The sequence below is a fragment of the Gambusia affinis genome, linkage group LG05 (genome assembly GCF_019740435.1).
Source record: "Gambusia affinis linkage group LG05, SWU_Gaff_1.0, whole genome shotgun sequence".
NCBI lineage: Eukaryota > Metazoa > Chordata > Actinopteri > Cyprinodontiformes > Poeciliidae > Gambusia > Gambusia affinis.
Genome location: NC_057872.1, coordinates 17,155,451 through 17,172,072, shown reverse-complemented (window position 1 = coordinate 17,172,072; position 16,622 = coordinate 17,155,451). Strand labels below are relative to the sequence as shown.

Below are 16,622 nucleotides of genomic sequence, written 5' to 3'. Positions count from 1 at the left end.
TGAATCATAACCCAGTTAAGGTTTCCATGCAGACAATTCTTGGATGTGACGTTAAACACCGATGTGATTTATCAGTGACTACAGGTACAACTTAATTTGTGTATATTAATCATTTTAATGATTTACACATGCCTCAAACTAAAGAAAAACAATGCTCAACATGCTCCCATTTGCTAAGAGAAGCATAAAAAGTAGACAAACATCAAATATACGTTTTCTTTACAGTACTCTGTTGAAGCAAGATTTACAGAAACATCTGGTGGTGTAACAAATACATCATTTACTTCCATTTTCAGCTCTTTGTCGAGATATAAATCAGTTCATTTTACAGAAAGTACATTCAATTTAAAAAGGGGTTCGAAGCTCTTTTTGAAAGTCTCACAGTAAATTGGATCCGAGTCACATTCCAGAGCGCACAGCTTGTAGTTTTTTGTTTTTTTTTGCAATGAATATTTAAAATATAAATCTCTTGTCCCGACTGTCACACCAATATATTTTTATTTTTATACAGAAAACATGAAGCTGAAAAGAAGAGTTTTCACTACCTGTGAGGAAAAAAATCATTTTAAAAAGGCTCCCATTTGATCTAAAAAAAAATTATAATTTTGATTTGATAATTCTATAATTCTGAAGAAATATAAACTGAGACTGGAAACTTTATATATATATATATATATATATATATATATATATATATATATATAATTTACATGTGTGAAACACTGAGGATGTTTTCAAAGGTGTTTTTTTTTTTTCTTCAATGTCCCACATGACAATTTAGGTTGTAGTCCTCCTGTTGATCATTCAAAACAAAATAATCAGGAAATGCGGTCACTGCTTTTTTGACCCCCTGGACCTTTTGAGATTGGGGCTTGAACCTGGACCTGCTACGCTCTGACATGCTTTCAAAAAATATGTTTACAGACAAAAGGTTACAAACTGCTTCAAAGAATAAATTTAGTGTACAATAATTCAGACAAGAGCTGACATTTTGAAACCGAGGTGAATAAGATAGTGAAAAAAAAAGCGACGTACCAAAAAGAAGCTAGGTTTAGAGACGATGAAGCCTATAAAGTGAAATATTTTGCATGTCCAGAATGTGACAAAAAAAAAAAAAAAAACATCTGAAAACCTATACCTTTGTCTGGGATTTTGCAATGGAAAATGTACAGGAACCCAGTTTTAATACGTCACGAAAATGTAAACAAATCACCTACAGTTAAGTTACTAAACCCAGAACAAGCTTTGGGAAATGATTTTCAGAAACTGAACACAATTCAAACCACTGCAGTGATTCTTAACAAGATTTTAGAGCACGCCTCTTGATGAATCCCCTCAGTCGCCTTAAAAGTTACTCAAAAACATTTCATCAGCAATACTAAACGTCAAGTGAAATTGCTTTCATGATCACAGCAGGATTGAGTTAATACAACAGTCACAGTTTTCTACAGGCACATTATTAATGTGAATGATTCAAAGCAGGGAACAGGAGATTAAAAATCAGATCAGCATCCTGATGAAACAGAAAGTAAGCAGCAGATCCTGAGAGTCAGAGGGTTAAGGCTTTTCTCAAACAGTCAAACATTAAACTGTTTTACAAGCTTCAAATGAACAATCTTTGGCTGAATTAGTGCATAGATGCAGGGGCCCGGATGTGAATGACAGATTCAAAAAGGCACTTACAGATTTTCTTAAATGAACTATTTGCTTTCTGTTACTCAATCTAAGTAGTCTTCCCTGCGTTTCTTGCGATAATAAAAGCCATCCCGTGAGTTCTGAAGTGCGTGTTGAGATCTGTTGCTTTTTCAAAGTGTTTACCGCACACCTTACAGGCCAGCGCTCCGTCGTCATCCTTCCCCGGACCCGCGAGAGGTTGACCGGAGGGCGAAGCCGGCTCCGAGCCGTTCAGGGAGCTCCTGTCGTCGTGGTTCTTGGTGCTTCCAGCAGAGGGCGACGGAGACAAGACGGGGCTCTGCTGGCTGTCGCCGAAAGCATCTTTGACCTTGTGGATGATGAAGCGATGGCGGGAGAGGGAGGACGGGGATGTGAAGCAGGCGCCACACTGCAGACACTGCAGACCGCCGCCCTCCGTCCCGCCTCGCCTGTGCTGGCTGATGTGCTCCAGAAACCTCGGCTTGTCCTCCGTGGTGAAGCCGCAGGGAGCGCAGCTGAACCCAGACTCGGGCTGGACGTACGGAGCGGCCGTCGATCGCAGCTTCTTTGCTGGACTCGCTCTGTCCGTCGTCTCTGCGTCCTGCTCCGTCTTCACAGCGGCTCGACGTCTCCTGCGGGACGCCGAGCTGCCGTCGTGCTCTGAAGAGCTTTCGGCTTCGTCGGCCCCCTGCATGCAGAGCAGACGCAAAACATTCAGCGTTTTCCAGCTCGTCTCCGGCTTCGGCTTCCTGTTGGAGGTTCGGCAGTGAGAGCAGCTCACCAAGAGCGAGTCCTGACCCGGACTGGTCACGCTGTGTCTCATCTGGATGTGCCGCTCCAACATCGACCTGCTGCTGAACGCTTTCTTACTCTCAGAACAATATCTAAAAACAACACAAACTTATTGCTTATAGAAAGAAAAGCATTTATTATGGCATGATAAATAAAAATAAATTTTAAAAAATTGTTTTTTTTTTGCTGTTTTGGCAAACTTTGCAATCAAGGCACTTAATTTTTTATTATTGTAAAGCTTAAAGCAGTTTTAGGTTGTTGCAGTTGCACTCACTGTGTTGGAATCAGAATGTCAAAGTATTAAAAAACTGTATATGACGACAATTTTAAATCTGCAAAGTTTGTGATGACAACATTAGTTGCACATCTTGAGCAGTTAATCCGCGTCAGCTGCGGCGACTGACAGCAGTGAGAGGCTGAATCCTCACATTAGTAAGCAAACCCAGCCTGCGGCACTGAATAATTTATCTTCAAACACCGTCTAGCTATATCAGTTTTCCACACATCAATGTTGAAATGATGAGGATGTAGTAGTAAAAAAAAATGTTCAGGCTTAATTGGAGCTCAAAATGTATCGCTTATCAGAATAAAATTCTGCTTTCAATTTTTAATTTCTACCGCTGAAATAAATTTCTTTTTTGACAAGTTTCTCATCTGATGGTGCACCAGAACAAGGCCTTTTCTGAAAATCTAAGATCTGTACACTAGTTTGCCATTTTCCACCACTGGCATGGAAAATTAAATACTAAATACGTCAGAGTTTTGGAAGCAGGGTTTGGACCGAATAAACTCACTGGCAGCGGAAGCCGCGGTTCATGACTTTGTGTTTGTCTCTGATGTGGCGCCTCATGCTGGACGTGGTGGTGAAGGAGCTCTCACATTTGTTGCAGGGAAACTTCTTCAGAAACTAAACATCGTAGAAAATAATAAGCATGAATTCGATCATTTCTATTTTTGCCTAATAATTTCTAGTGTACGTCTTTAGAGATGCGTCCCCTGACCTTGCCGTGCTGTTCGCCCATATGAGAAATGTATTCCTCCCGTTCTGTGAACTGGGTGTTGCATGAGCGACATTTCCACACTGTGGGCGCTTTCATCCTTTCGGGCTTCACTTTCTCCTTCCCCATCCATTCCTCCTCCGAGCTCTCCGGTTTTCCGGCTAAATGTGGGGCAGCCACTGGAGGTGAAGGCAGCTCTTCCTTCAATGTGGGAGCTTTGTGTGTCTGAAGCAGAGGAAGAGCCAAACGTAAACCATCAGACACCGTCTGGGCAAGAGCTTTGGGAGGTTACCTTAATGCATACGGACATGTACCTTGAAATGATCCAGCAGGGAATTCCTCTGAGAAAACAGCTTGGTGCATTCAGGGCATTTGAACACATGCACCTTCTGATTGGCCAAGTGAGTGTCGAAGTGTGCGTACAGCAGCGGCTTGTGAGTGAAAACTGTGTCACACATGACGCATTTATAAATCAGCCTGTAAGGAGTTATAAAACAGTCAGGAAACTTAAATGAATGTGGTGTGATTAGTGAACACGTGAACATGAATGAACAGTATTTACATGGCCTTTGCGTCCGTGAGGTCTGCATGCTGAGCTGAGATGTGGTTCTGGATGCTGGGGGCAGATTTGAAGGCCATGGGGCAGCTGGGGCATTTATGGAACATGTCGCAATGAGCCTGCTGGATGTGGGACTTCACAGAGTTCAGCCCCCCAAACACCACCAGGCAGCTGGAACATCTGTACAGAGCAACAGGGTCAGACTGAGAAACTCGACTGGTGCAGAGGATTTTAGCAACAACAGGCCCAGTAAAGAAAGCGAATCCTTACACCTCTACTGGAATAAAAACAACTTCACGGGGATTTAAAAGAACAGAAATGCTTGCTTTTAATGCACCTGTAGCCGATGCGGCGGGAAAAGTGCAAGCAGTTCTCCTGCAGGTGTTTCTGAAGCAGCTGCTGCCTGGCGGTGCCGCCGCACTCTGGGCAGACGTGCGGCGAGGAGCCTTGGTGGATTCGCTGATGGGCTGCGGCGCTGCAGCTGTTGGGCAGGAGCATGGGAGGAGAGCACTCTGTGCAAGACTACCGGCAGCAGGAAGGACATAAATCAGAAATGGGTGAACGCTACTTATTTGACATAAAAATGCTCACATTCCTACAGACTATAACTTGAGGCAATCGTACTCATTTTAAAACGTTGGGTTGGTTTAAAGCTTCCAAATGCCTTTAGCTTTTACACACTCTGCCGCATTAAAACTGCAAACATGCAATGAAACTAAAATACAGCTTTTTACCAAAGAGTTTCGAAAGGCTGAACTTCTGAGTGATGAAGAGGAGAGCACAAGCTGATGAGTAAAATGAAAGTGAGACTGAGGAAGTGAGTGTGAGGCTGTTCAATTCTGACCCCGAAAAAGGTTTCTTTGGAGACGGTCGTGAGCAGGAGCGAGATGCATTCAATGACATTTCATGGTAGGGCTACTGCATTTTGTAAGCATGTTCCCAGTACATATTTCATTAACAGTAAAAAAATTTTTTTAAATAATCTGTGTAAATATCTCATGTTACATTAAAACCTGCAGCTTATAAACATGTGCAGCCTATAAATGTGCACTTTTTTTTTTTTCCAAAGTTAGTGCGTGCAGCTTATATTGCTTCCTTTTTTACTATTTCAACCATTCAACGTTTACCATGTTCTGCTCATGTAAGACAATCTCCCCCCCTACATTTTTTTGGTATCGACATCTTCTGCTGTTTCAAATATACTCAGCCTTTTGTGATCGTCTTTGGCGTCATTGAAATGAATGAGACACCCCATAAATTGTGAAGAACTATGCTACAAATTTTGCTTCCACGTACTTTCAGCTAGAAACGCCGTTCAAACTTTAAAATCTAGTCATATCCTTTGCCTACTTCTGTTTATTTCAGCTTTTTCATGTCTTTTACAGATTTCATATAATTCCTCTTTGTGTTTTTGCTCTCATTATGTTCAGTCTTCAGATAAAAAAAAAATAGAAACGCTGTCCCACTTGCTCTGAGTTCCCAATATAACCTTAACTCTCTTTCCAACCCTAATGAGGAGAAAGAAGGCATAACCCTCCTCTCAACAACAATTTACTCCAGTCTATTGCAAACAATACAAAGGTGATTGTTTTCGGTTTCAAAAAACGAACTCCATTGGTACGCCATCTTATTAATTTCACTTTTGTTTTACAATAGAGCACATAAGTAAAACTTACAGTGCTTTTAGCTGGTTTGACCTCTTGAAAATGGTCAGAAACCTCCTCTTTGCTGCCAAACTGAGTCTGACACTCAGGGCATTTATTATTTGTGTACAGCAACATATCTGTTTCTTTCTTGGACGCTGCAGCGTGATGTGCCGGCTTTACCGCGACCTGGCCTAAAAACGAAAAAAAAAGACATAAAAGACGACAAAACCAGACTTGATCAGATGAAGACATTCCAGCCATCACTTTAAGGAGAAAGAGGGCATTAATCCTCCTCTCACCCCCTGCTGCAGCTGCAGGTTCAGGCTGGCTGATCATCTGCTCCACAGGTACAGGCTTCATGACCAGATGTGAGCACTGCATGATCAGGCCTTTCTCCTTGTGCTCTCGGGCGTGCAAAAGCAAGCTGCACTTGTTGAAGAAGGCCAGCCGCTTGGCGCAGTGATTGCACGTCACCTCGATCCTGAGCGAGCGCCGGTCGTAGTGCTGCGCCAAGCTGTGCTCCAGGGCGAAGGCGTCGCCGCACTCCAGGCACCGGTAGCCCTGCAGGGAAGCAAGCAGACGGGAAAACTGACCGTCTGACCTGGACGCTGCGGAAACACAAAATCTTACAGAGTATTTTTGGTCTAGTTTCCAGTGCAAATATCTTAGTACGCTTGAAATGACGCAAAACAAGTGACTTTTCAGCTTGTTTTAAGTAAGCAACTCCTTAATATTGATGAAAAAGTACTAGTTATGAGTGAATTAATCTGCCAGTGGAATAAGACATTTTTCTCATATTGCATCTTATAATATGCTCATACTAACTTGATTTTACATGAGCATAACTTGATGTTTTGTTCCACTGGGTCATTACTTCACCTATAACTAACACTTTTTCATCAATATTAAAGAATTATTTGTTTAAATCAAGATGAAAAGTTACTTCTAAGTTAGTTTTGTCTTATTTCAGGTATATTAGCCCTAGAAACTAGACCAAAAATACTAAAACAAAAACAAAACAAAAAATACAAAAAAGCAAATCTGTATGGTTTTTTTTTTTTTGCAAAAACACTTAAAAAAAAATTTCTACCCCTACACTTAAAATTCTGAATCTGCATGTCAGGAAAAAGCTGAACATGCTGACCTGTGTCCCGCTGATCTTCCAGTTATTTATTTATTTTTTTACTTGATGATCAGTTAAATTTATTTTACATTTTTTTATTTTACATTTATTTTTAACTGAGGACTAAAAATAAATGTGGACTTCAAAGAACAATACTGGGAAATACAGCCCGTAGCGCTAACTATTCAGATAAAAAAAGTGTTACAAATAACTAAAAACAATAACATTTCTTTATAAATTAACTTTGCCGCTGGTGTAGCGGTGCAGGCTCACCTGTGATGGAAGGGAAATGCCCCACTCTGCTGGCACTGGGGAGCTCAGATCTGGTTTATAACTGGGCAGAAGGTTTTTGTTATTGAGGATTTTGTTGAAGGCTTCCACCAGGTTGGTCTGGCTCTTGGAAATGATCGCCCCGGTGTTGTTGACTATAGAGGCCGGCCTGCTGCTGGTTTGAGGCACCAGAGGTGCCGGCAGGGCGATCCCACTGTTGAGAGTTTTCTTACCGAGGGTGCGGAGGTTGATTGGGTTGGCCCTGGAGGAGGAGGAAGAGACGGACGGCAGTGTTGCAGTCTTAGTGATGCTGACTGCTGTAGGGGACACTCTGGGCTTTTTCTCCTTCACTGTACTGACACTTTCTGCTGTTGCCGCTGCAGTTAAGTCCGACTGCTGTTGCAGCTCCTTTTTGGACTTTACGGCTTGACCTTCTGAAGATGGTTTTGAGCTCTCTGCGTCTTTCGTAGAGGCTTTTACGATTCGTTTAGGAGCCACAGTTCTTGTGATGCTGCCTGTTGGCATTTTAATTTTAACTTTGAGTGGTCTGGGTGGGGAGGATGGTGTCTCTGTGTGCTCGCTACCAGCATGGCAATTCTCATTAGATTTTTCTCCATCTGCTGTCGTCTTTTCACCCAGATCTTCAGTTTCTTGAGATCTGTCCTCCTCTCGCTGCTCAGCTTCCGCAGGCGGATCTTTTTCCAGGAGTTTCTCCTGATGCGGATCTGGGGCTGGTGTTGAACCAAAATCAGAGCTGCTGTGCCTGTTGAACAGGAGCCCGGTCTCACTGGGTGGGGGGCTCTCGGGCGAGTCCCTCTCATCGATCACATGCTCTGGGTATTTCTCCTCCTGCAGTGCAGTTGAGTTTGTGTTGACGGCAGAGAGGGTCTGGGGTTGTGGAGCTGTGGAGGACGAGCTAGGTTTCAAAGGCTGTTCCTCTTCCTCTTTTGGGGATTTAGGTTTTGCAGAAAGACTGGGAGGCTGCGGAAAAACAGAAGATACGTCCTCATATGCCAGAGGATGACCCGAAAGGAGTTTTTCTCGCCGTTTGCGTTTTGGAGGGGAGAACATCATCGATTCTGGGCTCTCCTGAATCACCAGCGGACTCCCAAAGTCCGGATCGGACTCATCTTCATCTGTGTCCCCATCACATTTGGTTTCATCTGTCATGCTTCCGTTTTGATGCAAAGGAGGCGACAAAGGATTAGCAGGTTTTCCCTGCTGAGGTGAGCAAGGGATTAACAAAGGTGGGGAGCGAGGAGATGATTGGGTGGTACCAGCTGGTGTTGAAGACTGCGGGTACAGAAGGGGCGACAAACTATTAATAACATCAGTGGTGGGTCCGGCTCCTTCGTCGCCCTCATTATCACTCAACGGGGAGCTGAAAGGAGGAGGCTCGGACCAGTGTTGTGCGCTGGCCCGTCCCTGATTGATAGCTTGAGCTTCTTCAAAGCCATTGGTAATCTGAGGCTCCATGGCAGCGCTGGCAGGCAGTTTGGGCTCCAACTCTGAAGTAAAATCCTCTAACTTGACTGGAACCTGAGAGGTTAAGGCACTGCTAGGAGGATTATCAGTTTTATCCCTTGCAGACCTGTCTTCCCCCTCCAGAGACTCAGACCGAACCGTGTTCTTCACTATGACGCTGACCACAGGCGGCTCAGAGCTTGGGAAGCATGAAGAAGTCCCACTCTTGCTTCCCCCAGGGGCACTAGTAGCTCCTCCATCCCGCTGCTCGGCCGGGTTTGACTGAATGGCCTCTTGTGCGTCAATGTCAGGGATGTCGAAAGCCGCAAGCAAGTCATCAAAATCAGGAGTCTTCATGTCCCCCATCGCCAAGCCCCGAAACCTGCAGAAGTAGAAGCTGAGTCAGTGATAGCAGCGTGAACTCGGCTAACAGTTGCGAGTTAATACTGAGTTACAACCGAGCAGCGGGTGAATTAAAACAATTGTATTGCCAAAACAGGCTGAGCATTCTGTGCATGCATGTATTTGATGCATGCAAAACAAGGACAGTGAATAACAGCTAAAGGTCAGACAGAAAAAGAGCTTTCAAACTTTATCTGCAACAAGTTGGAGCTAGCAACTAGCAGCGTTAGCCGCTAACTGTTAGCTTCCCCCGCTAGCGCCCACGGAGCTGTTAAAACGCCTTAATTTAACAAATAAGACAGACAGGTAATTACGATCTGGTTTAATCACATCATATTCACGCTGTGCTTTCCTTCATCACCAAACTGACAAATAATTTTGCTACCTGACGGTTAGCGAAGTTGGTTCCTGACTTTTCCCTCTGGTCCCGTCAGTTTTCCGTCAAAAACTCTGCGACAGTCGACTTTCAGCAGCAGGAGTCTGAGTCTGAGCACAAACAGGCACACAGTCCTCGCTGAACGCTAAACCAAACATGATCGTATTAGTATTTAGTTTACTTTTTCTATATATGCAAATAGATTATCAAATACAAAGCATTACACAAAAGAAGTATTATATATTTTTATCGAAATAAAATAATAATAATAATAATAATAATAATAATAATAATAATAATAATAATAATAATAATAATAATAATAATAATAATAATAATAATAATAATAATAATAATAATAATAATAAAATAAGAAGAAGGAGAAGAAGAAGAATAGATCATTTGATAATTAATACTTTGGGATTGGATTGTTAGTAGTACACTGCAGTAATAGTTTAATAGCAATAAACTATTGCTATTAATTAGTATGTAATTATCATTAGTATATTGATATTATTGCAATCATTTCCACATTCTCAAATAAAAGTTAACTTAAAAAAAAGGTTTTATCACTAACACATTCCACTACATGTCATATTTTAAAAACGGAAAAAGCTGAATTCTAAAGCAAAATCAAAAGTTTTTGCCCCGTCACTTGTGAAATGTTACAGGAGCAATAAGTTTCCCATATTAGTACTATTCTTTGCAAAGACTGCATTTTATCAATATACAAACCTGCAGTTATTTCCAAAATTCTTTTCGCTTGTTTAAAATAAAAATAAAAATACATTAAAACTCACACACCATGTGTTTAATCCAAGATTTCTGCTGATCATATATACTCATATCAAAGTGATATAGAACTGTGGATTTTATACATCATTAATAAATGCTCTATTTTTATCATTTGACTGATCTATGTGTTTAAGCAAAGTTTTACACTACAGTAAGTTGTATTTGTCACAAACAACTGCATGGATGCATTGTACAGTAGACCAATATCAAGTTTAAGCTCTGCATGCAAATAATGTCAGCTGGATGAACTTCTACCCCTCTTCAATTACCACATCTGAAGTGCACGTTAATCAAGATGCTAAAACTCACAAAGGTTCCGATTAAGATTACATTGCGATGATGGAAATATGGTCATCACAATTTTTATGTCCTGCCAGTCTTATCTACACAAGTTTTGATCTTGAGAAGTCATTCCCAGTGTTTCTCCAGGATCTTCCTAATTTTGTCTCTTTCAATACCATTAACCTTTTCAGTGATATTCTTCACCATGTTCAACATCTTTAGTCCAATATGTTCACTGCCCTTCCTCTGGAGATGTCCAAACATGTCCAAAACATTAGCTTGTCCAGGGACAATAAATGCAATTCTCCCTTCAAACTACCTGGAATGTTATTTTAAATCCTTGAACTCAAATCCAGTGTTTTATTCCCTTCCCCTAAAACTGGAATTAATACTTAGTCTATGTAAATGTATGATGAAAATCATTATTAACAGTAAAAATTCACTTGACCAAATATGTTATTCAAGTAACCAAGACACTCCGTTCTGTAGATTTATTGAAGAAAGGTGTCTATGTTAATGAGGAGATACATTACAAAAATGAAAAAGGGATGAAAATCAGCCCAAAAACAGAAAAACCAAAGACTGCTTACATTCTATACAGAGGGCGAAAAGAACTTATGCTGGGTTTAAATGTAATATTACGGTGAAGACATGCAGAGCAACTCTCAGAAGTCTCATTTATCACACAGTATCATAATCTCTTCTCTCCAAAACGCTCATTTCTTTTTTTCCTCGTCCTTCTTGGGGTCAGACTTGGAGCCCGTTTGGGAAGCCAGAGAGCCCATGGCGTTCCGGATGGCCTCATTGTTGGGGTCGACCCCGGGGAGGTTCTCTAAAACACTCTGCAGGAACTCTGGATCCTGCATTACATCATAGTCCTCTTCATCCTGCAGAGAGACACAAAAAGCTCTTAACCACATGCTTTCCCAAACAGACGAAATTCCTAATCGAACACTAAACCAGCCGCTGCTGACCTTCGCCTCACTGGAATCTATGTCGGCGCCCGTGTCCATCTCCTCACCAACAAACTCTGCAGGGTGGAAAAAAGAAAGATTATGCAAAACAAAAAGGGAATGCTATTAACAGATGGACATTTAGACTTGGTCAGATAACCTAAAATTAACTGAAAATAGTTTTGTAAATGGAGCAGAAATGTACAGTCCCAGTCAGAAATGTCAACATGATTATCGTGGGCATGAATGCCAAGCTAATTTAGGTCTTTTTAAGATTTCTAACCATTTTTTTTTTTTTTTTGAGTTGAATGAAAAGCTGGGACTCCAAACTAATGAAACAAGTTCTACCAATTTTAATAAAAAGAGTTGTTAAATATCAAACAAGAATTGCATCAGAAACTGAAAATTTTTTTAGTTAGTTTTTTTGTTTGTTTTTTTTTAACAAAAATTGATGTTTCTGAACCTGCTCCAGCTCCCTGCATTGACATCTGCAGAGCATAGGCAATCTGTTCCTCCTCTGTCATGCGGCTGAAGTCCGGCAGAGCAGGTCCAGCCGAGTCTGCATGTGAGACTGACATCTTCAACAGAGCGTCCTCCGACTCTGGAGCAGACAGGAAAATATGCAGCGTTGTTTGCACCCTCGTGTTCGTCTGTTGCACTCAGTGAAAATGAGCTGAAATCGGCATCTTTGGTTCGATCGACGTTATGCGACTTTTCTCACCGTCTGCTACAGGGGAGGAAATGTTGGCTTCAGCCACTGATGCAACGGCAGCTCTGCGAGCTTCATCCTCCTGTCTTTGTCTTTGTTCCTCCATGGAAACGCGAAGAGCCTGCAAGAGTCAAGACACTTTAAAAACAGCTGATTATCAATTAAACTTCAAAACAAAAAATTTCACTAGATTTCTTAAGTTGTCTCCTACCAAGGCCAGCTCTGGGTCTGCACTGGGATCCACTCCAAACTCAAAGTCACTGGCACCGAGACCCAACACGGCACCTCCTTCCCCTGCCAGGATGGGTGAGGAGAGCAGGGCATCTGCCAGACTGGGCCCTGGAGGTACTGTGACCAGGTGGGAGCCAGCTCCCTCTTTGCCATTAAGTGTGTTGATGAAAGCCGTCAGCTTCTCTGTGTTCATCTCCTGCAGAGGACAGAATGGTTCAGAAAGAGTCACTGCTCCAAACGGGGCCAACAGCATGAAGCAGTGTCTTAAGCTTTAAATTTACCTCCTCGCCAAAGTTAATGATGTCCACATTGACTTTCTCTTTCTTCAGCCGCTTTGCCATTTTGACCAACTGCAGGACAAACCAATTTAGTTTAGGTGAACTGTTTAAGCCTCAAAGAACAGCTTCATCAAAGATGAAGTTCTGAGCAAATCTACACCAGTTGTGTAACTCCCTGTTTTTTTAGTTCCTTAGTCAATCTATCAATGATAAAGCACATTCAGGAAAATATTCAATACCCATCATGCTTCTTTAGGCGTCACAATTTAACATAAAATTCTTTTCACCAAGTTATCTACTTTCTTTAAACCACTAGTGTAAATACTGTCTCTGAGGCCTTAAGCATCTAATAACGCATGAATATGGAGAGTTTATGTCAGGATTTGACTCACTTCTTTTTCATTGTCCTCCACTGGGCTGCCCACAAATGCAATAATGCGCATTTTGTGGTTTTTGCCCTGCCTGTGCTTCAGCGCCAGCTACACAGAGAAAGAAAACACATCAACAAAACAGAAAAACACATGAAGGCTAATTCATGTTCATGAAAAAGAAAATGTTTTAGAAGAAACATCGGCAAGAAATTTTTACTGTGTAAATCTTGAAATGTCCCAAAGAGTGATGCACTGAACCAGTTTTACCTTTATTGGCCCAGTTAATTACTGAAAAAAAGAATGTTTCCCTGCTTGTTAAATGCAACAAATTTACAAAAGAAAAACATCCCACTTTTCTCTAAATGTACCTTCAGTCGACAGCAGGTTCCTTAACGCTCTTTGAGTTTGATATCAGTTAAACATTGAGATGCACTATTGTATAAAATACAAATTCCTTCATTTTCTATTGGATTCAAAACTACAACCTCTACAAAAGCATTTAATTGTTTAACTGTTACATTTAATTGTTGGATTATATCAATATTTCCACAAATGAGTTTGTATACATTACAGATCTAAGTGAGAAAATCTCAATCAGAGTACAAAGAAAATTGTGTCTGTATCAAGAAGGAAGAACCTGGTCGGTGAATCTCCAGTTAACAGAAAAAAAAAGACAAATGTTATAAATTAAATTCCTGCTGTGCATTAGGAGAAGAGATGTAGCGATGAATAAAGTAACTCTTTAGTGAAAAAGGCGTTTTATTTCTTATACTGACATTAAACTATACTGACTTTTATTGCACTAGAATAACATGCTATACCTTACTGGTTCCTAGAGAAACACCGTTCAATAAACCAGTTCCAGACTCACATGTGCCACCCTGATCCCAGTGCAGAAACTAATGTTTCCTCGAGGCTGCACCGCATGCAGCTTGGACAGTATCCTCCCTGTGTCTGGAGTCAGGGTGGTCAGCACTTCACAGTTGCTGTACGGGGGACAGAACAGCAGCTTTGTTAGGTAACGCTTTAAATGTCAGTGCACAAAGTAAAGCAGTCCCCCTTACTTTGCCATGGTGATGAGGCCCACGTTATTTTCTGGGTTACTGCGGGTCTTGGAGTGACAAACGATATTAACTGCATCCTGCTGAGCCTGCAGCCTGGTGGGTAGAAAGTCTCCATTTCGCATGTACTCACTGTTGTCCACACTGGGGGGAGAAAAAAAAAGCAGGTAAAACCATGAAATGTGTTGGAGAAATAATTTCAATATTACAGATTAGACGAGTAATGGCTACAAACTAATAAGACATGGATAAGTAACACAAAAAGCAAGAAAAATTGTCCTTAACACCTCTTAGAAAAGTGTGAAGGGAAAAATGTTTTTGGCTGTAGTGTTTCCGACTAATGATTTATTCAAGAGATGTTCCCATTTGATGTTTTGATGATGGCAAAAAGGAACTTTATGCTGTTTAAAATGAAAGATAAGCAATCATGCTTCATGTAGGTTTAGATGTGATGAGAAATAATTCAAATGAATTTAATATATATCTGATAATTCCTGCTTTCTTTATGGCCTCAGAGAAACTCTTTGCTTAGGATTTTTCTTTCCACTTTGTTTAAAGTGTTTTTTCTAAGTGTGTTTGACTTTTTCCAACCTGTTCCAGCACTGTCGACTCTTTTCAGTTCAGCGGAGTAGAGGCTCTTCTTCGGGTTCTGACTGAAAAAACTAATAACTTCCTCAGCAACTATTTGACAAAATAAGCTAATTTTAGTCATTTCTATGTGAAATTCAGTTTATTTGGAATTCATCCATGTCTCAAGGACATCAGTGAGGGTGGAGACCTTAATGATCCGTAAGCCAGTAAGCTGTGTCTGTGAACTGAAGATGTCATTCGATAATGGAAGAAGCCTTGGACGGTTTGCTCCAGCTATTAAGGTATCACACTTTTCTGCCATCCTGGGAAAATCTACTCTGGGGTATTTGAGGGAAGGGTCCGACTGATTGTTGAACTTCGTGGCACTACTAGCCATGGCACAGTGAAGCAGATCTTTACCCTCACTGAACTGCTGAGGGCGTCATTGGAGTACGCGTCTCTAGTCTACAAGTATTATGTGGATCTGAGGAAGACAGGGAGGCTTTCAAGGGCTGTCTGATTGTTGTCTGCCCAAAGCATAACTTGTGTCTGCCATCTTGGAACAAAGTCTATCTTGTTTTCAAGTGCAGGCTGGACTCTGCGAGGCAGAGAAAAAGACACCTGGTTAGGGAAACTCATGATCTCATCTTTGCTTTTTATATATTATGCGATTCTGTTTTCCTTCTTAAAGACAGAGGAGATGTTTAATTATGTTGGTGGAAGATAGATGGAGCAGGGCTTCATTTGCAGCAGTGCAGGTGCTGCTCTCCTCTTACTCTTATGAACCAATCTTGGACAAGTTGAAGACAATGGCTTGACGAAAGGCTAAAGAAGCCCCTCCACCTACGTTACTGCTGATAAAGCATCAATTTATCCATCTCATACTTTTTCTTGCCATCCCTCATCAACAGGAACCCAAGATACTTTGTAATCTTTTCCTAATTCCTCTTTCCTATTGGAGTGAGCCAACTTCTGATATTAATGAATTCTACATAAAACAAATCCACGATATTGCTCCTATTTTAGTTACAAGCCAGACTAGTGCCAGAGCACCACGAGGTACTTTTCAGAGTAATGGAGCCATAGGGTTTCTGAACATAATACCCTTAGTTAATGTTGTCACAATATGTAAATATTCGTAGATTATTGAAGAAAACACCCAAGAATGTCTGACCATGTCATCGTGAGACTCCATTTCAGTTTCTTCTTTTGTGTACAGGAATAAGTCTCATACGTCATCAGCTCATAAATCTTCTGCAAAAATCCAAAATCCTACTGGGGATTTCAGTATTTTAGGGCGAGTTGCTCGCACAAGCTAATCGATGTAAAGAAACCAGAACTAAACGTGCTATTCTTAATATATTGTATTAAGGCAACAAATGCTCTCAAAAATATGAACTATTTGATTTACTTATGAGTCTTTATTTAACACGGCTTACATTTCCCTTTCAAAATATAAGTAACATGTCTGTTTGGCAGCGTTAAAAATACAAACTCGTCCTTACAACAATGACAGCGGCTTTTTGGTTTTGTTAGCTAGCTAAAGCTAAACAGTTTCAAAGAAGCATTTTTCTTCACAGACGGAAACAACCAGAACTGTTCAAATGGGTTATAACATCGCCAGGTGAGAAGAATGTAGACATTAAGATTTTTTTTTTTTACCAAACAAGGGACTTGTAGAAAGGCTATATTTGAAATAAAAACGGTTAGCTACTAGTTGTGGCTAAGAGTGACTCAGTGGAGACATAAAACCCAAAACAAAACGAGTAAACGAGACATTTCTTTGTAACACAAACATTTAAGAAAATTATAAACGCAATTTCTTATGTTATAACCTCTTACAAACTTAGCTAGCATCCAAATTTTTGAATTTATACACATATTTCGAATTTCTTACCAGACCATAGTACTTTCAAGCACCATCTTGAAGCCGTCTACGTCTCATACGTCAACGTGAAGGCTCCTGGGTAATGAAGTCTCTTACATATTAAACTAAATTCTATCCCTAGACAGCATATCATAAAAGACATTTGTTCCCAAGCTGATTAACCATCAATGAAACGTTCATAAAATACCAGCGTGATAGGCA

General features: G+C 41.0%; 2 protein-coding genes across 3 annotated transcripts; both read right to left on the bottom strand.

Moving 5' to 3' along the window:
- Positions 1 to 100: 100 nt before the first annotated feature.
- On the bottom strand, positions 101 to 9,418 carry znf687a (zinc finger protein 687a). Of its 2 annotated transcripts, XM_044118271.1 has the most exons (11): positions 9,293 to 9,418; positions 7,045 to 8,887; positions 5,948 to 6,209; positions 5,679 to 5,839; positions 4,340 to 4,524; positions 4,006 to 4,182; positions 3,758 to 3,920; positions 3,447 to 3,668; positions 3,240 to 3,352; positions 2,435 to 2,537; positions 101 to 2,341 (listed from the first exon to the last, which is right to left on the bottom strand). In XM_044118271.1, exons 2-11 carry the CDS (start codon positions 8,869 to 8,871, stop codon positions 1,724 to 1,726), a joined length of 3,831 nt encoding a protein of 1,276 aa, XP_043974206.1. In that variant the 5' UTR covers positions 8,872 to 8,887; positions 9,293 to 9,418; the 3' UTR covers positions 101 to 1,723. The 2 variants fall into 2 exon arrangements, with proteins under 2 accessions (XP_043974206.1, XP_043974205.1); XM_044118270.1 differs by having other exon boundaries at positions 5,679 to 6,209.
- Positions 9,419 to 10,836: 1,418 nt separating this feature from the next.
- LOC122831794 (26S proteasome non-ATPase regulatory subunit 4-like) lies at positions 10,837 to 16,571 on the bottom strand. The gene is made up of 10 exons (XM_044118269.1): positions 16,431 to 16,571; positions 13,967 to 14,107; positions 13,774 to 13,888; positions 12,924 to 13,010; positions 12,535 to 12,603; positions 12,234 to 12,449; positions 12,035 to 12,143; positions 11,777 to 11,914; positions 11,335 to 11,390; positions 10,837 to 11,247 (listed from the first exon to the last, which is right to left on the bottom strand). The coding sequence occupies exons 1-10, from the start codon at positions 16,454 to 16,456 to the stop codon at positions 11,077 to 11,079; spliced, it is 1,128 nt and encodes a 375-aa protein (XP_043974204.1). The 5' UTR covers positions 16,457 to 16,571; the 3' UTR covers positions 10,837 to 11,076.
- Between the last annotated feature and the right edge of the window lie 51 nt (positions 16,572 to 16,622).